Source organism: Rattus norvegicus, chromosome 12 (assembly GCF_036323735.1).
Source record: "Rattus norvegicus strain BN/NHsdMcwi chromosome 12, GRCr8, whole genome shotgun sequence".
Classification (NCBI taxonomy): domain Eukaryota; kingdom Metazoa; phylum Chordata; class Mammalia; order Rodentia; family Muridae; genus Rattus; species Rattus norvegicus.
In genome coordinates this window covers 8,279,018-8,301,404 of record NC_086030.1, presented here as the reverse complement: position 1 = coordinate 8,301,404, position 22,387 = coordinate 8,279,018, and the positions used below count along the sequence as shown (strand labels likewise).

Below are 22,387 nucleotides of genomic sequence, written 5' to 3'. Positions count from 1 at the left end.
TCTCTCTCTCTCTCTCTCTCCAGTTACATGAAAGTAGAAAGTAACTGAGAGGGAAGAAAGACTGGGAGCTGGGAAAGAAGGGGCAATGAAAAAACATATATGAATATAGAAATAAAGATTGTTTTAAGATAAGGAACAAGAGGAGACAGAGAGGATGGTGTTATCAGTTTGTGAGGGGAATGAGTAGGAACAAAATGTATGTATGGAAATATAATGTACTGACTTGAAAAATTAATAAAAATTTAATAAGTCTTATAATTATAATGTATTTTGTCCCTGTGACCCTGAAGAGACTTCCTTTGTGGTCTTAACAAAATAATGTAGCACTTGGGGGCAAAGATGCAGCCTAGAAGTCCTGCACTGGAGACCAAGATGGAGAAGACTTCCACAACTACCATGTGCTTCCCCTTAGTACTGTGGTAGACAGGGAGGAAGGTGACCCAGACACTGCAGAACACCAGCATGCTGAATGTCAGGAACTTGGCTTCATTGAAGGTGTCAGGTAGGTTCCTGGCCAAGAAAGCCAAGGTGAAGCTTCCCAGAGCTAGAGCCCCCAGGTAACCCAGCACACAGTAGAAGGCAGTGACTGAGCCCTTGTTGCACATGATGATGATATGTTCATGTTCAGAGCGTGTATCTGTGTCAATGAACGGAGGGGAGTTTCCCAGCCAGACTCCACACAGGACAATTTGGATCAAGGTACAGATGGGTACTGTGAAGTTAGGTGCCCGTGTTACCAACAACCACCTGATTCTTCTTCCTGGAGCAGTGACCTTGAAGGCCAGGACCACGGTAATTGTTTTGGCCAAGACTGTGGAAACAGCCACAGTGAACAGCACTGCAAATGTGGTCTGTTGCAGAATGCAAGTGGCTGTGTTGGGATGGCCAATGAAGAGAAAAGAGCAGAGAAAACAGAAGTTAAGGGCAATGAGCAGGACGTAGGTGAGAGTGCGGTTATTTGCCTTCACAATGGGAGTGTTCTTCTGCTTCAGAAAGATGCCAAGAACTAGAGATGTTAGTGCAGAGAAGCACAAGGCTATGCAGGACAGACCTATCCCCATGGGGTCTTCATAATCCAGGAAGGTGATAGACTTTTGGAGGCAGTGGTTTTGTGCTGTGTTGGCATATTGATTGTCTAGACACTGCATACACTGATCCACATCTGGTGAAAATGTACATTTTTGTTATTTCATTATCATTATTCTTTTGCTAATAGCCCCTCTTATTTGAGTAGGTTAACCTGATAGTCTTCCTCTGTTACTTCAGATATCAGATGAACATTGTGAAGGGACTAATGTGACTGCAGCAGTGTGACGTGGACAAAGTTACGATTTCTCCTCCTAATTCAATGATACATTTGTCTGAAGATTCTGACACCACCAGAAATGTAAGAATGTACACTACACAGCTTCAGTTTGGTGACAATATTGCTGCCATAGTTAGCAGTTCCTGGGCTGGGGACCAATGGTCACCAGGTAAATGCACTTGTTGCCCAAGCCTGATGGTGTGAGTTTGGATGCCCAGGACCCAGGTAAAGGCTGGAAGCAGAAATGTCTGTAATTGCAGGAACCCCAATAGTGAGATGAGACATAGAGATAGAATTTGTCTTGGGAGCTCATGGGACATCTAGCCTAGTTAATGCATCTGTGGAGAGACATAGTCTCAAGCAAAAGAGTCAGATGATGACTGGCTCCCCAATAACATATGTGCAACATGGTACATACACTCCCACTCACATGGACTCTCTTTCTCTCAATTTAGAAAAGTAACAAATTTGATGAATATTGCCACATTTGAGCAGTGGTATTTCAATCTTGGAGTCTTTATATCCTGTGTAAATAAGTGAATATTTGTAGTTTTGTTGATGCATATGTGTGCATGAATATGTATGTAGCCTGTATTTCTACATGGGTTACCCAGAAGTCAACTTAAGGTACATTCCTCATGAGCCATCTAATTTGCTTTGTAATGTGTGGTCATTTTGGGGATTGCTGATTAGTCTAGTTTGGCTGGCCAGAGAGTGCCAGGGATTTGCATTTCTGCCTCCCCAGTACTGGGGTTACAGGCTTAGTCCACCACCACACCTAGCTTTTTATATGATTGTCTGTTGTCAAACCCTAGTACTAAGGTTGCAGCCTATCATGTCTGGAAAAGCTCTCCAATGAGAACTTGCTGCCTGTAACTGCAAAAACCCTCTGAGGAAGGTCATTAGCCTATGGCCAGATTATAGTTTCAACTTCCACTTGCCTTACAAGAACCTGCCTAGAATCATTCCTACCCTAGCCATTAATACATATCTACCTTTGAATTCCTTACCCATTCTCTAATAGCTACCTAACACTGTTCACCCCATATAAAGTTGAGTGAAGTTCATTCCTGAATTCAATTTGTCAATCTGTACTCACATCCTCTGGATCCTGTCCCCAACACCCCCACACCCTTTGTTTTTGACATCCAATGGACAGCAGCCCGGGTGAGAAGCAAGGTTCACAATTGTTAGAAATTTACCAAAGTTGCCAGGATCATGGGTAAGTACTTTATTCACTGAGCCATCTCCCCATTGCAATGCTTGCTTCTTTGGCCTGTGGCTTGTTAAAAGATAGTTAGATTTACAAAAGATTCAGCTGACCTCAACATAGATCATCAAACAAAATGTAAGGAAGTGGGAATGTCACTTCCCCTCCACTCTAGAGCAAAAAGCCAAAGAGAAGGGGAAACAACTCCAGGAAACCAACCTTTTGGATGGGATATGTATATCTCATCCCTCCTCACAAAGCTTAGGGGCCATCATTGAAGAGAAGGTAAAAGGAGTGTAAGAGCAAAATGGTGAGGCGGAATGTTGCAGGAAGGCTTCTGGGTGTGATATGGCAACTATACCCATTAACTCAGAGCAGATGCATTTGCCTGAACAAGAGTTGTATAATATCAGACAGCTAATATTTTCATATGGATCAGGGAGGGTCTCATGAGGTCCCACTGTAGCTGAGGCTATGAGAAGTTTATGGTTTTAGGGGAAGGAAAGTCAATTACCTGCTGGGATGTTCCTGGTAAGTCCACCATTTTCTAGTAGATGTGTGTTTTAGCAGCACTGATTGGATTTAGCGGGTTATAAAATGAAAAGCGATTAAACAAACAAAAAAATTAAAGATGACATGAAATTGAGAGGAGAATAAGGGAGAATCCATGTATAAAACTACAAAAGATCACATTAAAAATATTTTTGAATGGCAGGTCCTAGAATCAAATCATCGGAAGGGATTCTCATGCTTTGTATGAAATAAATGCTGAAAAGGGACAGGGTGCCAGCTGTGTCAAGTTAACTTATTAAAGTGGGGCAAAAAGGGAGTGGATTATAGACAAAATCCACCAAGGAGACTGGAAAAATGTCATAGTTAAATGTATGAGGGACTTGAGTTCAATTCCCAGCACTCATTTAAATGTGCAAGTGCAACTCTAAGTACCTATAATCTCAGAACTAGTTTGGCAAAGACAGGAAGGTCTTTCTAGCTAGCTATTGTAGCCAGACTACAAGCCTGCAGTTTCAGTGAAAGATAGTGTCTCAAAAAGGAAGGTGGAGAGTGATACACACTTGTTTGTGTGCACATCCTACTCCTCACCCCACTCTACTACTACCATCAGCACCACCACTGTGTTTGAGAAAGTAGCAAACTTGGGATTCCCATCTGTATAGTCTATCCAGATACTAAGAATGCAAGGGCCCACAGAACACTCTGAACCTTCATAGAAGCTATCCTGAAGTCTAATTCTGCGTACTTCAGCATACTCAGGTAGAAGCTGAAGCTCGCCAGTGGTGAAGGAATCATAGTTTTAATTAAATTGTCCAGTTGGAGGCTTTGGCAAGATTGTTTAGTTGGGGAAAGCATTGCTCTGCAGGCCTGACAACTTGAGTTTCATTCCTGGACTTGCAAAAATGAGAAAGGAGAGAACTGATCTCCCACAGTTGTCTTCTTGTTTCCACGTGTGTGCCATATGTGTTGTGGTTGTTTGAATAAGAATAGCCCACTTGGCTCATATATTTGGATACTTGGTCATCAGTGAATGACAGACTTGAGAAGGATTAGAAGGAATGGTCTTGTCAGAGGAAGGGTGTTATGGGGACTTGGGGGTGAGGGGTATAGACTTTGAGGTTTTTAATGCCAAAGTCAGGCCCAGTGTCTCTCTTCTTGTCTGCAGATCCAGATGTAGAACTCTGAGCTATTTCTTCAACACTAGGACTGCCTGTGCCACCTGGCAGCCTACTGTGATGATAATGTACTAAATCTCTGAAGTTAAGCTCTAACAAGTGCTTTCTTTTATAGGAGTTGTCAAAGTCAGTGTGGATTGTCACAGCGGTAGATCGATGACCAAGCAGTTAGTAACAGGACTGAGGTGTTGCTGTGACTGGGCTGACCATGTTTCTTGTAGGAATGTGGAAGACTTTTGGATTTTGGACCAGAATAGTGGTTGGATGATTTAAGTGGGGCTTAATGTGCCATCTTTGTTAGAGCATGGAAGACAGTGGTGCATAGTGCAATGTAGTTTATAATTTCTTGGCTCATTAGGCTTCACAGGAGAAGAATATTACTAACTAGCCTGGATATTGTTCTCATGATATTTTGTAGAACAATGTGGCAGCTTTCTGGCTTTGTCCAAAAAAGAAAGAAAGAAAGAAAGAAAGAAAGAAAGAAAGAAAGAAAGAAAGAAAGAGAGAGAGAGAAAGAAAGAGAGAAAGAAAGAAAGAAGAAAAAGAAAGGAGGAAGGAAGAGTGGAAGAAATAAGTAAAGAAAGAAAGAAAGAAAGGAAGGAAGGAAGGAAGGAAGAAAGAAAGAAAGAAAGAAAGAAAGAAAGAAAGAAAGAAAGAAAGAAAGATAGATGAACTGTCTAAGGCTAAAGTGAGGAAATTTAGATTAATGGCACTGGTAGAGGAGATTTCAGGACAGTTTAGTACTGAGTGATGCATGGTTGCTGTGGTCACCCTTATGCAGATCTATAACGAAAAGGAGCAATTTGAGCAAACCAAAATGTATGGTTTGAGGAGATTATGAACACCTGAAAATATAAGGGAGATAAGACCTGTGTTTCAGGAGATAATACATTTAAAGAAAAGCAAACTGCTAAATAAATAAAGGGAGTGGTAACCTCAGGGAAACATCTCACCTATCTAAGCTTCCAAATTGTGGGAAGAAATGAAAGAGAAGATTAAGCAGTGAAAGAAACCATTGACAACAGAAAGCCATTTAAAGTTGTAGTTATATGAGGGGGCCATGTTCCAGTCCCAGCACATATTGGAATGGTAGCAGTTTCATCCAAATGGTTCTGTGTTTAGAGTGAAGAATCCATGAAAGGAGCTCTGGAGTCTTCCTCCATAGCTAAATAAATTATCAGGATTATTTTAGGGGTATCCCTGAATTGAGACCCAAAGAGGCCATTGAGTGAAGCTGTGAAGGTGAAGTTCAGATTATGTTGGAGATCCTGAGATATTGGAAATGCCACAGTTGTGGGATATCTTCTGACCATGTGTGGGTGAGTTCAAGAGGAAGAAATTATTGCAAACATATTTTGGTTTGCTCTGGAATTACTTGTATTTAATGCTAATTCCACTGGCCCAAGGACAGTTGTTTTCATGTACTCAGGACTCAGGTGACTTCACCAGAAACTTCTCCCCATTTAATTTGTAAAATACAGGTGTGGACTCGTGCAGGATGGAACGAGGCCGGTCCTTGGATGAGAAGGAAGGATGGGCAGGACAAAAAGCTTAAGGGAAGAGGAAGAGATAGGAGGAGAGGACAGGGAAAGCGGGGAGACAATATGGAAGCTGATGTTAAGATTCCACGCTGCACCTGTACCCGGTGTAATGAAATTTATTTTCTGATGCACTCAATTTTATTTTTTTCACTTTTTTCCATCTTTATAAAATTGGCTATTTCTTATTTACATTTCAAAATTCATTTCCTTCCCAGTTTCCAGGCGAACATTCCCCTAACCCTTCCCCGTCCCCTTCTATATGGATGTTCCCCTCCCAATCATCACACCATTACCTAACTGCCCCAAAGAATCACTATCATTGGGGATCCAGCCTTGGCAGGACCAAGGGCTTCCCCTTCCATTGATGCCCTTACTAGGCTATTCATTTTTACCTCTACAGTTGGAGCCCAGGGTCAGTCCATGTATAACCTATGACGAGTGGTTTAGTCCCTGGAAGCTCTGGTTGGTTGGTATTGCTGTTCATGTGGGATCTCTAGCCCCTTCAATCTCTTTCAGTCCTTTCTCTCATTCCTTCAATGGGGGTCCCATTTTCAGTTTAGTGTTTTGCTGCTCGCATTCACCTATGTTCCTGCTGTATTCTGGCTTTGTCTCCCAGGAGAGATTTACATCTGGATCTTGTCAGCCTGCACTTCTTTGCTTCATCCATCTTATCTAGTTTGGTGGCTCTATGTGCCATGTGTGGGGCAGGCTCTGATTCTAAACGTTGCCTCCCTATCCCCTTTGGGTATTCTTGTTCCCATTTTAAGGAAGGAGTTAAGCATCCTAATTTGGTCATCCTTCTTGAGTTTCATGTGTTCTGTACATCTAGGGTAATTCGAGCATTTGGGATAATATCCACTTATAAATGAGTGCATACCATGTGTGCTTTCTGTGATTGGGTTACCTGGGTGAGGATGATATTTTCCAGTTCCATTTATTTAGCAATGAATTTCATAAAGTCATTGTTTTTGATAGAGGTGTAGTATTCCATTGTGTAGATGTACCATATTTATTTTCTGTATCCATTCCTCTGTAGGAGGGCATGTGGGTCCTTTCCAGCTTCTGGGTATTATAAATAAGGCTCCTACAAACATAGTGGACCATGTGTCTTTGTAATATGTTGGGGCATCTTTTGGGTATATGCCCATGAGAGGTATAACTGAGACCTCAGGTATTTCAATGCCCAATTTTCTGAGAAACCTCAAAATTGATTTCCAGAATTGTTGTACCAGTCTTCAATCCCAGCAACAATGGAGGAGTGTTCTTCTTTCTCCATTTCCTCACCGGCATGTGCTATTGCCGGAGTTTTTGATCTTAGCCATTATGACTGGTGTGAGGTGGAATCTCAGGGTTGTTTTGATTTCCATTTCCCTGTGACTAACGATGTTGAACAATTCTTTAGATTCATCTCAGCCATTCGGCATTCCTTAGCTGTGAATCCTTTGTTTAGCTCTGATCCACATTTTTAATAGGGTTATTTGTCTCCCTATAGTCTAACTTCATTAATTCTTTGTTTATTTTGGATATAAGCCCTCTATCAGTTGTAGGATTGGTAAAGCCCTGTTCCCAATCTGTTGATTGCTGTTCTGTCCTAACAACAGTGTCCTTTGCATTATAGAAGCTTTGTAGTTTTGTGAGATCCCATTTGTCGATTCTTGATCTTAGATCATAAGCCATTGGTGTTTTGTTCAGGAAATTTTCTCCAGTGTCCATGAGTTTAGGATTCTTCCCCACTCTTTCTTCTATTAGTTTGAGTGTATCTGGTTTGATGTGGAGGTCCTTGATCCACTTGGACTTAAGCTTTGTACGGGGTGTTAAAAATGGATTGATCTGCATTCTTCTACATGCTGACCTTCAGTTGAACCAGCACCAGTTGCTGAAAATGCTATCTTTTTTCTATTGGATGGTTTTGGCTCCTTTGTCAAAAATCAAGTGACCATACGTGTGTGGGTTCATTTCTGGGTCTTCAATTCTATTCTATTGGTCTATCTGCCTGTCTCTGTACCAATACCATTCAGGTTTTTATCACTATTACTCTGTAATACTGCTTGAGTTCAGGGATAGTGATTCCCCTGGAAGTCCTTTTATTGTTGAGGATAGTTTTAGCTATCCTGGTTTTTTTATTATTCCAGATGAATTTGCAAATTGTTTTGTCTACCCCTATGAAGAATTGGGTTGGACATTTGATGGGGATTGCATAGAATCTGTAGATCACTTTTGGCAAAATGGCCACTTTACTATATTAATCCCCCAATTTATGAGCATGGGAGATCTTTCCATCTTCTGAGATCTTCTTCAATTTCTTTCTTCAGAGGCTAGAAGTTCTTATAATACAGATCTTTCACTTGCTTTGTTAAAGTCACACCGAGGTATTTTATATTATTTGGGACTATTATGAAGGGTGTGATTTCCTTATTTCTTTCTCAGTTCGTTTCTCTTTTGTGTAGAGGAAGGCTGCCAATTCGTTTGAGTTAATTTTATACCCTGCCACTTTGCTGAAGTTTGATATCTGGCTTAGTAGTTCTCTGGTGGAACTTTTGGGATCACTTAAATATACTATCATATCATCTGCAAATAGTGATATTTTGACTTCTTCATTTCCAATCTGTATCCCGTTGATCTCCTTTTGTTGTCTGATTTCTCTGTCTCGGATTTCGAGAATTATATTGAATAAGTAGGGAGAGAGTGGGCAGTCTTGACTAGTCCCCGATTTTAATGGGATTGCTTCTAGTTTATCTCCATTTAGTATAATGTTAGCTACTGGTTTGCTGTTTATGGCTTTTACTATGTTTCGGTATGTGCCCTGAATTCCTGTTCTTTCCAGGACTTTTATCATGAAGGGTTGTTGAATTTTTCAAATGCTTTCTCAGTATCTAGTGAAATGATCATGTGGTTTTTTTCTCTTTCAGTTTCTTTGTATAATGGATTATGTTGATGGTTTTCAGTATATTAAACCATCCCTGCATACTTGGTATGAAGCCTTCTTGTTCTTATGTGTTCTTGGATTCGGATTGAAAGCATTTTTTGAGTATTTCTGCATCGATATTCATAAGGGAAATTGGTCTGAAGTTCTCTTTCTTTGTTGTGTCTTTGTGTGGTTTAGGTATAAGAGTGATTATGGCTTCATAGACAGAATCTTGTAGTGCTCCGTCTGTTTCAATTTTGTGGAATACTTTGGGCAGTAGTGGTATGAGGTCTTATATGAAGGTCTGATAGAATTCTGCACTGAATCCACTTGGACCTGGGCTCTTTTTGTTTGGGAGACATTTAATGTCTGCTTCTGTGTCCTTAGGAGTTATGGTGTTGTTTAATTGCTTTTTTTGTTTCTGATTTAACTTTGGCACCTTGTATCTGTCTAGGAAATTGTTCCTCCAGATTTTCAAGTTTTTTGAATACAGGCTTTTGTAGTAGGATCTGATGATTTTTTAAAATGTCCTCTGATTCTGTTGTTATGTCTCCCTTTTCATTTCTGATTTTGTTAATATGAATGCACTCTCTGTGTCCTGTATTTAATCTGGTTAGTCTATCTTGTTCATATTCTCAAAGAACCAGCTTTTGGTTCTATTGATTCTCTGTATAGTCCTTTTTGTTTCTACATGGTTGATTTCAGCTCTGAGTTTGATCATTTCCTGCCTTCTACACCTCCTGGGTGTATTTGCTTCTTTGTCTTTAGAGCTTTTAGGTGTGCTGTCAAGCTGCTGATATGTTCTCTCTCCAGTTTCTTTCTGCAGGCACTCAGAGCTATGAGTTTTCCTCTTAGCACAGCTTTCATTGTGTCTCATAAGTTTAGGAATGTTTTACCTTCATTTTTATTAAATTCTAAGAAGTCTTTAATTTCTTTCTTTATTTCTTCCTTGACCAGGCTATCATTGAGTAGACCATTGTTGAACTTCCATGTATGTGTGGGTATTTTCCCCTTATTGTTATTGAAGACCAGTATTAGCCCATGGTGGTCTGATAGGACACATGGGGTTATTTCTATCTATCTGTATCTGTTGTGTACTGTTTTATAACCAATTACATGGTCAATTTTGGAGAAAGTACCATGAGGTGGTGAGAAGAAGGTATATCCTTTCGTTTTAGGATAGAATGTTCTATAAATATCTGTTAAATCCATTTGGTTCATGACTTCTCTTAGTCTGTCCCTGTCTCTGTTTAATTTCTCTTTCCATGATCTGCCCATTGATGACATTGTGGTTTTGAAATCTCCTACTATTATTCTGTGAGGTGCAATATATGCTTTGAGATTTTTTAAGGTTTCTTTTATGTATGTAGTTGCCCTTTTATATGGAGCATAGATATTTAGGATTCAGAGTTCATCTTGCTGGATTTTTCCTTTGATGAATATGAAGTGTCCTTCCTTATCTTTTTTGATGACATTTGGTTGAAAATCGATTTTATTCAATATTAGAGTGGCTACTCCAGCTTGTTTTTTAAGACCATTTGCTTGGAAAGTTGTTTTCCTACCTTTTACTGTGATGTAGTCTCTGTCTTTCTTTTCTGACATGTGTTTGCTGTAGGCAGCAAAATGCTGAGTCCTCATTATGTATGCAGTCTGTTAATCTGTGTCTTTTTATTCGGGAATGGAGTCCATTCATGTTGAGAGATATTAAGGAATAGTGATTGTTGCTTCCTGTTATCTTCATATTTGGAGGTTAGATTATGTTTTCTTGCTTGTCTTCTCTTTGCTTTATTATGAAATGATTAGTTTCTTGCTTTTTCTAGGCTATAGGTTGCCTCCTTGTGTTTGGCTTTACCATGCATTATCCTTTGTAGGGTTGGATTTGCAGAAAAATATTGTGTAAATTTGGTTGTGTCATGGAATATCTTGGTTTCTCCATCTATGTTAATTGAGAGTTTCTCTGGATACAGTAAACTGGACTGGCAATTGTGTTTTCTTAGGTTCTCTATGACATCTGTCCAGGATCTTCTGGCTTTCAAATCTCAGGTTAGAAATCTGGTGTAAATCTTTTTGGTCTGTCTTTATATGTTACTTGACATTTTTCCCTTACTGCTGTTAATATTCTTTCTTTGTTTTGTGCATTTGGTGTTTTGACTATTATGTGACTGGAGGAGTTTCTTTTCTGGTCCAATCTATTTGGAGTTTTGTAGACTTCTTGTATATTTATGGGTATCTCTTTCTTTAGGTAAGGGAAGCTTTCTTCTATGATTTTGTTGAAGATATTTACTGGTCCTTTGAGTTGGGAGTCTTCACTCTTTTCTATAACTATTATCCTTAGTTTGATCTTCTCATTGTGTCTTGTATTTCCTGTATGTTTTGGGCCAGTTGATTTTTCTGTTTTACATTATCTTTGACAGTTGTGTCAATGATGTCTATGGAATCTTCTGCTCCTGAGATTCTCTCATCTATCTCTTGTATTCTGTTTGTGATGCTTGTATCTACGACTGCTTTTCTCTTCCTTTGGTTTTCTCAATCCGGAGTTGTCTTCCTTTGTGCTTTCTTTATTGTTTCTATTTCTATTTTCAATTCCTTCACCTGTTTGATTGTGTTTTCCTGTAATTCTTTCAGGTATTTTTGTGGTTCCTCTCTAAGGGCTTCTACTTGTTTACTTGTGTTTTCCTGCATTTCTGTAAGGGAGTTCTTTATATCTTTCTTGAAATCCTCCATCATCATGATCAAATGTGATTTTAAATCTAGATCTTGCTTTTCTGTTCAGTGTTTGCCTTGGTGTGAGAATTAGGCTCTGATGATGCCATGTAGTCTTGTTTTCTCTTGTTTGGGTTCCTGTGCTTGCCTCTTGGCATCAGGTTGTCTCTGGTGTTACCTTGTGCTGCTATTTCTGACAGTAGCTTGATCGTCCTATAGGACTGTGTCAGGAGTGCTGTAGACCTCTTTTCCTGTTTTCTTCCAGCTAGTTATGGGAACAAAGTGTTTTGCTTCCAGGACTGCATTCACTCCTGTCCACTGGCTTTCAGCTATTCCTGTAGGTGTGTATCCTGAGTCCAACAGGCAGGTAACTTGAAGCAGAAAATTTGGTCTTAGCCCTGTTCTCATGCCTGAAGTCACTCCTTGGGTCTGGGTTTCAGCTCTCCGAGAGAGCAACCAGCAGAAGAGCCTGCCCCTACTTCTGGGCTCATGTGTTCAAGGGGCTCTGATGGTGCTAGGTGTTTTCTTCTAGAGTCAGAAATGTGGGCAGAGAGTAGTCTCCTCTGGTTTCCCAGGCATGTCTGCCCCTCTGAAGGTCTAGCTCTCCCTCAAACGGGATTTGGGTGCAGGGAACTGTTTGACCGGGTCTGTTCAGATCCAGATGCAGTCTGGAATGCAGGGCTCCTGCAGCTTGACTTCCCCTATCTTCCTGACACCAGAGGCCCTATACAGTTTTCTCTTGGGCCAGGGATGTGAGCAAAGGTGGAGAGAAGTGATGGTCTCTCCTGCCCTGCAGTCAGGATTGCACACACATCTGGGCGAACAGCTCTCTCTCCCATGGAGTTTGGGAGCAGGAAGCTGTGGGCTGGAATCAGAGAGGTTCGTTATGAATGTTCTTAAGAGATGGATGTTGTATGTTTAGGTGGGCAATTATATCTTATCAATTAGATCAAAGGTTAATGTGTTGTGTGTTCTTTCATGTAGCAATTTAAGTGTAAATGAGTGAGTGACGGTTGGAGAGTCTGGGCTGCCACAGAATTGGGATGTGTGCTTCTAACATGGAAATCTGCCCTGGGAACTGGATGGGTAGAGAGATTTTTGCTAGCTCAGAAAGAGTCCTTCACCTGTGTGATATGGGATGGAGCAGAGTGGATGTGATGTTTAGCTGACTGAGATTAAGGTTATATAAGATATCCTTATATATATATATAACCATATATATATATATATATATATATATATATATATATATATATATATATATATCTCAGATATCTTAGCGCAACGCGGTGCCAGACCCAGAGCAAGTAAAAAGACTTTTATTTCTTTATCATTTTACAACATCACAGACAACAAAGCTGGCAGGAGTTGGAAGTTCTTAAAAATGCTTTGGCATCATAAATGGGAATTCAGAATTTGGTTTGCCCTGCCTGTTTTTGGTTTTGCACTGATCCAGTATTTCTTGACTTTTGTCCTTTTCTACTCTTTTGAAATACTAAAGCATGTTTTGTGTCATTTTATGAGGGTACTATATGATCAGTATTTTTACTTATGATTTACTGGGTGTTACGATTAAGAGATTGCCTTGAGTTTCAGGAGAGACTTTGAAATTTGGACTTTTAAACAGTACTGAGGCTGTTATAGAGCTCTTATGGGAACTTTGAAAATTGGACTAACCACACTTTGAAATACAATATGGCCTCTGTCCTGTGTGTGGGGCCTGGTAGAGAATGAAACCTTTGCTCTGGGGAACATTTTTCACCTAAAATTGTGGAATTCAGCACTGTGGAATCAAAACTCACAGAATGAGGCAAAAAGTGGTTTCCTTTGAAACAGATGAAAACTATTTTTAGATACCTTTTTGAGTCTGAGGGAGTTGAGAGCTGCCTATGTTTTAAGCCTGGATGCAAGTGTGAGAGTTCTAAGAATGAGTGGAGTGTACCATGTTTGTCCTTCTTCCCTCTTTCACCATATTTGAAGATTTGTCACCCTTGACCATATCCAGAGATATCTGGAGAAACATCCGCTGGGGCAACATGATATTTATATGTCTCATTCCAAATGCCCCACCAGCTCCTCCCAGTGTGTAAGAGAGAGGAATTTTATCTACTATCACAGTCAAATCACTTATGCCAATCACCTCTTGTGTACTGAAACCTGGATGAGAGTGTGAATGAGAGTGTGAAAGCACCTAGTCATACTTTGTATGTTGTACATAACCTCAGAAGACACAGAGAGGAGCACTGATGAGTCCTCTAAGCCCTGGGATAACAATCAAAGATATTTCTGAGAAGGCATTTTATTTGCAATAAAATTATTTTAACCCTGGCTGTCTTGGGATTTGTTATGAAAATCATGCTAGTTGTAAACGCAGGCATCTGTTTACCTCTGCCTCCTGAATGAAGAAAGAAGGTGCACCACTCAACTTTGCTTAACATTCATTTCCTTATTAATAAAAAACTTGGGCTAGGGAGATTGCTCATTGTGTAAAGTCTTTACAGTAAATGTGAGAATCTGAGTTCAGATGTCCTCAATTCTCATAAAAAATGGACTATTAGTTAGAAGTAGAGAATTTCTCCATACAGCACACATTTACCTGTCTCATTGGAAATTTCATTCTCTGGGCATGGAATGCAGTCAAAACAACAGATCCTTTTTCCTTCTATGAGGGATTTTCTAAATCCAGGACCACAACTTTCACTGCATACAGACCTGGGAGTCTGAGGAAAATCATATATATGTATGTTATATTCTGATTTTTGCCTACTACTCTAATAAGCACATTGCTCATAGAACTGGATCATTAATGAACATAGTCTTTTATCCATAAATAACTGGATGTTGCTATTGATTGTACATAACATGTCCAATGAATGGTGATGAGCTTTAATGTGTGCTTTGACTTGGACATGGTGAAGACTTTAATTGGAGAGATCTTGGGCTTGGGAAGATGGCTCAGTATAAGAGCATGTAACTCTTTTGCCGAGGTGCTGAATTTGGCTCCCTCAACTTATATTACATGGCTCAAAACTACCTGTAACTCCAGATTCAGGAAATCAAATAGCCCCTTCTGGCCTCCTTGGGCACCAGCACTCAAGGTAGATATTTGTGCATTCACACAAATAATGAAAAACAAAACATAATTTTAAAGGAAAGGAAGTTAGTCATTGGAGGTTTGTCATTGGGAGACATATTGCTACAATTCTATGAGGTGTGTTGCACTTGTACAAACCACGCCACATGACTATACATCACCACAAATTCAAAAGTAATAGCTAAATGTGTCTCTGATATAAACTTCCAAACTCATCCTGAAGATGTATTGTCAATAATGAAAACACACAGCATTTATACATTACTAATGAACGTGCTTTTGTTACATACAGAAGATGTGAAAATTCTTTTCCTTAAATTGGAAACATAAAATTTTAAAAGTATATTCATGGTTTACAAGATTGCTGGGTATGGTGGTGGATTAAAAGTTGCTTCTGAAAGACTCAATGAAAGAGTCCCAGTAAGGAACAATAGACTCTACTTTTAGCATAAAAATAAATAAGGAAAAAAGAAATAAGCTGATTGTCACTTTTCTTTTCAAAGGAATAGGCAAGTTAGCACCAAGTTTCACCATCTGGCCTGCACCAGGTCAAGCACAAGGGTAACAGCCAATGAGATTCTGTCTCTTCTAGGCATCAACACTAGAAAAACAGCAGGTAGAAACATGTCAATCCATTGTACAGACAGACACACTGTGGCTGGCTTGGTGGTTGGAACATAACCAGGTGAGCATATGGAAGCCGAAAAGAGGCACAGGAGTTGAGATTCTTCCTGGGCATCCTGGAGATGATTGCCTGGGTAGACTACACCCCGTCAATGTCTTGGTGAACTACTGTGAGATATTTTATCTACTATTATTAATGCCTGTAAAACATGTACTATGTTTCTCACTCCTACTTTATTCTCTCTATTCTCATTTTCCTAATTCCTTCCTCATTTTACTAATTAATCATGGGTGCTATATCTGTTAAGGATACTTTCTCTAATCAGTACTCTAGTGATGCTGTCTCTGAACCATGGTAGGGAAACAAGAAAAACATACAAGTGTCTTCTAATGCAAATTCACATCAGCATTTTTGTGAAATTACTGCATTTCTTATTGTTATTGACTCTTCCCCATCAGAAGCAGTAACTGATGGAAAGACATCACATGATCAAAGATGCATAGATTTAATATCATGAAAATAACCATTTCATCAATCTATGTACAGATTCAATGCAATCTCAACTAAAATCCCCAACTTACTCTTCACAGCAATAGGACTATTCTAAATTTTATGTGAAGCCACAAAAGGTAGTGGATAAAAAGATTAGCCTGAATGGAAAATATGCTGAAAGGATTGCAATTCCAAATCCTAAAATACATTACAGAGTCAAAGTAACAAATCAATATGGTATTGACACAAAACTTGACATGTACACCAATGAAACAACGTTGAAGATCCGAAAATGAGTACAGGTAACTTCACCTACTTAATATTAGACAAAAATTGATAAAACCAGAGAATAGAAAGTACTTCTAACAAACAGTGCCAGGAAAAATGCTGTCCATGTTTAGAAGAAAATTAGCTCTGTATCTTTCATACTGCACAAGAACTAACTTCAATTGGATCAAAGTCTTAAACACTAAACTTGAAACAGTAAAACTGCTAGAAGAAAACATAGGCAGCAGCCCATGTGACATGTGTATAGGAAAGGACTTTTAAAATATGACTTTATTTGTCCAAACATTAAGGACAACGATTCACAACTGGGACCTAATAAAACTCAAACACTTGTGAACAGCTAAATGAAGAGGAAGCTCTCAGAGTGGGAGAGAATCTTTGTCAGCTATTCATGTGGCAAAAGATTCACAGCATATAAAGAACTAAAAATAATACAATGCAATAAATAACATATCCTCCCCCAAAATTAAAAAAATACAAATGACTCATCAAAAATGGATTGGGACATGAATACAGAGTTCCCCATACAATAAAATGCAATTAAAAATAAAAATAAAATGGCTAAGTTTAGGCTGAAGAGATGACTCAGTGTTTGAGAGCACTGACCCCTCTTCCAGAAAACCTAGGTTCAATTCCCAGCTTGCACATTGCAGCTCACAACTGACCATAGCATCAAAATCTGACATCCTCAGACATATATGCAGATAAAACACCAATGCATATAAATAAAGATAAATTAAAAGTGACTAAAATATTTTGAAAACGGTTTAAAATCTCTGGAAATTAGAGAGATGCAAATTAAATAGATTTGAGATTTTGTCTAACCCAACTCAGAATGGAAATGCCCCATGGAACAAGCATCAAGCTTTAGGGTTCTTGGGGAAAAGGCAAACCCTCCTCACTGTTTGTGTGACTGGAAACTGGTATCACCACTAAGAATATCAGTGTGGAATACTCTCAACAAGGTAAAAATGAATCTACCCTATGTCTAAGCTATACCACTCTTTGGAATGTGTCCAAAGGACTTAACATCCTACTCTAGAGGTACTTTCTCATTACTGCTCCATTCACAATAGCTAGGAAATTGAGACAACCTCAATGTCCTACAACTGACAAATAGAATACAATTTAGCTGTAAAAAATAAAATTATGAATTTGCAAGGAAATAGATGGGATTAGAAGAGACCATATTGAGTGATCTTGAATAACAAAACCCCAATATCAGATGGAAGAAGCCATCTTTTGAGTTGTTGGCCAGGGTTGTCCAAGAAAGTCTCAAAGTATAGACTATTTCTATTGCTTTTGGTTGCACCACTCTCAGAGGTAGATGGTAAATCCCCTGTAAAAATAATTCTTGAGGGTTTTCTTTGCCTCCCATGTACCTGAGTAACTCCAGGAATTTCTACATCTGTTCTAGCCTTCTTTAGCACCCAAATAATAGACATATAGACCTGGTATTCTTATTAACATGCTGCAAGCACTAAACTGGGCAGGTTCTGAGCTATCCTAACCTGAGAAGCTGGTATTCCCAAGCCATATACCCCATTACTAGCTGTCTGGTTATGTACTGTCTCACTCTGGTCTATATGGGTCTGATTGCTTTCTTTCCCTGACTTCATGGAAAATCATCCTGATCCATCCACATGGTATCTCCATCTTTTCCTTTTCTCCTGTCTCCCTAATCTTCTGTCTCTTTGGGAAAAACTGCTGGGATGGCAAGTCTTTCCCTATTCTTTTCCCCACAGGCCATTGTCTGATTAGCTATTGGTAAACCAATCAGAGGTGATTTGAATCAATTATTATATAACACATAGACTGGAGACAGTTGACCCTGCCATCCAGACTACAACAAGATATCTGAGAATGGAAAGCAGCATCTGAATATAGAGTGCACAAAACTATCCTCCAACATTCACTATTGCTAAAGACACTCTATGCTGCAAAAATGGCAAGGAGATCTGTCAATTGGAACTGATATGAATTTGTATTCCCTGAGGACTACCTTTCACAGTACCAAAAGATAGCATGTAAGATTTCAAAGGAAGGTAGAAACCAACAGCCCTACCCATCCATGATGCCTATGAACCATATCAACTCCCAGCATGACAGAATATCTCTAAGAGTGTAATAATGATGTTGGATAGCTTTTTTTGGTAACCAACAGCTTCATAAGTGGACTTAGACTTGTTAAATGAGATGGAAATCATGCCTGGTATGGAAAGAAGATCACTACTCAGTACTAGTGATGTCATGTTTATTGGAGGAGAATCTCCAGCCACTAATTTAATAAATCAGCAAAATCCTTAGCAACAATATAAAACATTTGCCCATATACCCGCAGATAAGCGCAGTCTTCACCCCACATAAAGAAAATGTCTTTTTGCAATACTTGAAGACCACTATCAGAAACTCAAACAATAAAATGCACAGCTGTGGAGCCTGTACTAATGCATGGGCAGAAGCATACCTAAAATACCGTAACACATAACAATCAAGATATATTGAGAAAGACGGGACAAACAGATTATAAAAACCAGAGGATCAGAGTTTGCTGTGGCATTGTGGCTACTATTAATATCAGAAACTTCATCCATACTGTCTCACCAGTGCAACTGCCCAAAATGAGCAGAAAAATGAGGATACCAACAAATATGCTAAGCTGGATGGGGAAAAGGCATGAGATTTAACCCTTTATAACGAATTACATGATAGCAGAATTTGAGAAAATTAAAAAAAATCATTAGGTGTTACTTAAAAAAGCCTACTTCATAAAAGTGGAAAATGTAAGTTGAATGGATGGTTTTCTAGACAGATACCACATACCAAAGTTAAATCAAGATCAGGTAAATTATCTAAACAGTCTCAAAATCATGAAGGAAATAGAAACAGTCATTAAAAGTCTCCAAACGAACAAACAAAACAAAAGAGAAAAGAAATAAATGAATAAGAAAGAAAGAAAGAATGAAAGAAAGAAAGGGAGGAAGAAAGGAAGAAAGGAAGAAAGGAAGGAAGGAAGGAAGGGAGGAAGGAAGGAAGGAAGAAAGAAGCCCAGGGGTACATGGTTTTAGTACAGAATTCTACCAGACTTTCAAGGAAGAGCTAAAACCAATGTTCCTCATAGAAGTGGGTGAAGTCCTTCTTTAAAAGGGGAACAAGAATACCCTTGGCAGGGAATAGAGAGGCAAAGATTAAAACAGACACAGAAGGAACACCCATTCAGAGCCTGCCCCACATGTGGCCCATACATCTACAGCCATCCAATTAGACAAGATGGATGAAGCAAAGAAGTGCAGGCTGACAGGAGCCAGATGTAGATCGCTCCTGAGAGACACAGCCAGAATACAGCAAATACAGAGGCGAATGCCAGCAGCAAACCACTGAACTGAGAATAGGACCCCCATTGAAGGAATCAGAGAAAGAACTGGAAGAGCTTGAAGGGGCTCGAGACCCGATATGTACAACAATGCCAAGCAACCAGAGCTTCCAGGGACTAAGCCACTACCTAAGGACTATACATGGACTGACCCTGGACTCTGACCTCATAGGTAGCAATGAATATCCTAGTAAGAGCATCAGTGGAAGGGGAAGCCCTGGGTCCTGCTAAGACTGAACCCCCAGTGAACTAGATTGTTGTGGGGAGGGCGGCAATGGGGGGAGGATGGGGAGGGGAATACCCATATGGAAGGGGAGGGGGGAGGGGATGTTTGCCCGGAAACCGGGAAAGGGAATAACACTCGAAATGTATGTAAGAAATACTCAAGTTAATTAAAAATAAAAAAAGAAGGTGAAGGAGGATGGGAGAGGGGATTTCCAGAGGGGAAACTGGGAATGAAGATAACACTTGAAAAGTAAATAGATAAAATATCCAATAAAAATTGCTGTAAAAATAGAAACGGAATAATGCTACATTATTTATCCTTTTTGACCCAACAAAGAGAACTTCAGACTAATTTTTCTTCCAAATATCAACATCAAAAACTGAATAGAAGTCTAACAAAATGAAACCAAGAATACTTCAAAACACCATTCACTATGATCAGGTACGTTTCATCCCAAGGATGAATATACAGAAATCCATCAACATATGCCACTCTATAAAGAAATCCAGAGGGAGGGAAATCACATAATCTTCACATTAGATGCTGAGAAAGACTTCAACAAAATCCAACACTTCTTCATGTTAAAAGGCTTGGAGAGATCAATATTCTAGGCACACATCCAAACATAATAAATTGCAAGAGAAGAGCCAGCATCAAATTAAATGGAGAAGAACTTGAATTCATTCTACTAAAATCAGAGGCAAGACAAGACTGCCAACTCTCCCTATCTATTATATAGTACTTGAAGTTCTAGCTAGAGTAATAAAACAGCAAAAGGAGATCAAGGGGGTACAAATTGCAAAGGAGAATCAGTTATTACCATTCTCAAATGACATAGTACTATACATATGTGAACCTCAAGATTCTATCAGATAATTTCTACAGCTGATAGTTTCAGTAAAGTTGCTTTATATAAAATTAATTCAAATCATTATCCCTTCTTTATACATTGATGAATCGGCCAAGAAAGAATTTAGGGAAACACAATAGTCACAAATAATATAAAACATCTTGGTGTAACTCTAATCAAACACGTGAAAGATCTGTATGACAAGAATTTCAAGTCCCTGTAAAACAAAATTGAAGAAGATATCAGGAGATGGGAAGATCTCCCATGCACATAAATTGGCAGGATTAACAGTGAAAATGGCCATCTTACCAAAAGCAACCTACCAACTTAATGCATTTCCCATCAAAATTCCAACACATTTTAAATAGACCTTGAAAAAGCAATTCTCAACTTCAGGATATCAAAAAGAATCCTGAACAGTGAATAACTTTCTGGAGAGAACACTATCCCAGACCTTGAGCTCTACTACAGAGCATTAGTAATAAAACTGAATGTTATCATTACGGAAACAGGCAGGGTGATCAATGGAACTGATTGAAGTTCCTGAAATAAATTCACACACTTATGATCACTTGATTTTTGACAAAGAAGCCAAAACTTATAAATAAAAAAGAAAGCATCTTTGCCTCTCTATTCCCTAGCAATGAATATCCTAGTAAGAGCACCAGTGGAAGGGGAAGCCCTGGGTCCTGCTAAGACTGAAACCCCAGTGAACTAGTCTGTTGGGGGGAGGGCGGCAATGGGGGGAGGGTGGGGAGGGGAACACCCATAAGGAAGGGGAGGGGGGAGGGGGATGTTTGCCCGGAAACCAGGAAAGGGAATAACACTCAAAATGTATATAAGAAATACTCAAGTTAATAAAAAAAATGAAAGTGTATATACTTCATCAGTATGCAAAAACACTTATCTATTATAATTGTAACTTTAAAAAAATGAAGGTTGTAAAGAAAGATCAAAAAAAGAATGTATCTTCAACAAATGGTTCTAGTCTAGATATCTGCATATGTAGAGAAATGGAAAAAGATCCATAATTATTATCCTGCACAAAATTCTAGTCCAAATGGATCAAGAACCTTAACATAAGCCTAGATACATTAAATCTCATAGAAGAGAGAACTTGACATCATTGGTACAGGAGACAATTTCCTGAACAGAATACGAATGGCTCACACTATAATATAAAAAATGAATAAATGGAACCTCATGAAACTGAAAAGCTTCTGTACGGTAAAGGACATTGCCAACAAATCAAATGGGAAGTGTACAAAATAGGAAATATCTTCACTAACCATACATCTGACAGAGGACTAATAACCAAAATATGAACTTAAGAATAAGAACTTAGACTCCAACAAACCAAATAGCTCAATTATAAAATGGAGCACTAAACTAAACAGAGGATTCTCAAGAGAGGAATTTCTAATGGCCAAGAAACACTTAAAAATGTTCACCATCCTTAGTTACTGTGAATCAAGACAACTCTGAGATTCCAACTTACACCAATCAGAAGGGCTAAGATCAAAAGCTCATGCAACAGCACATTGTGTTGAGGATATGGAGAAAGGGGGAACACTCCTCCATTGTTGGTGGTATTATAAACTTGTACAGAAATTCTGGAATTCAATCTTGTGGTTTCTTTGAAAATTGGAATTAGTTCTACGTGAAGACCCAGCTATACTGCTCCTGGACATATACTCAAAAACTGCTACACTATACTACAAGGATATGTGCTCTACTATGTTCATAGGAGACTTCTTCATAATGGCCAGAAATTGAAAACAACGGGGACATCCCACAACCTAAGAATGGATAAAGAAAATGTGTTTCATTTACACAGTTAAATATTATACAGTTATTTAGAATAAGGATGTGAATTTTGTAGGCCAACGAATAGAACTAGAAAATATCCTCCTGAGTGAGGTAACCCAGACACAAAGACATGCATTGTATGAATTCACTGATAAGTGGATATTAGCTAAAAAGTACAGAATACCCATGATAAATCCCACAAACCCAAAGAAGTTAAATAAGCAGGGAGGCCCAAGAGAGAAGGCTTGAATCTCACTTAAAAGGGGACGAAAATATT

At 39.0% G+C, this 22,387-nt stretch overlaps 1 protein-coding gene across 1 annotated transcript in view; it reads right to left on the bottom strand.

Moving 5' to 3' along the window:
- Window positions 1-242: 242 nt before the first annotated feature.
- Window positions 243-22,387, bottom strand: part of Vom2r58 (vomeronasal 2 receptor, 58) — a 106,914-nt gene continuing 84,769 nt past the window's right edge. The window contains exons 5-6 of the mRNA NM_001099479.1: window positions 13,950-14,073; window positions 243-1,162 (exon numbers count right to left, since the gene is read on the bottom strand). Coding sequence (NP_001092949.1) covers window positions 243-1,162; window positions 13,950-14,073 — 1,044 coding nt within the window. The remainder of the gene's footprint in view (window positions 1,163-13,949; window positions 14,074-22,387) is intronic.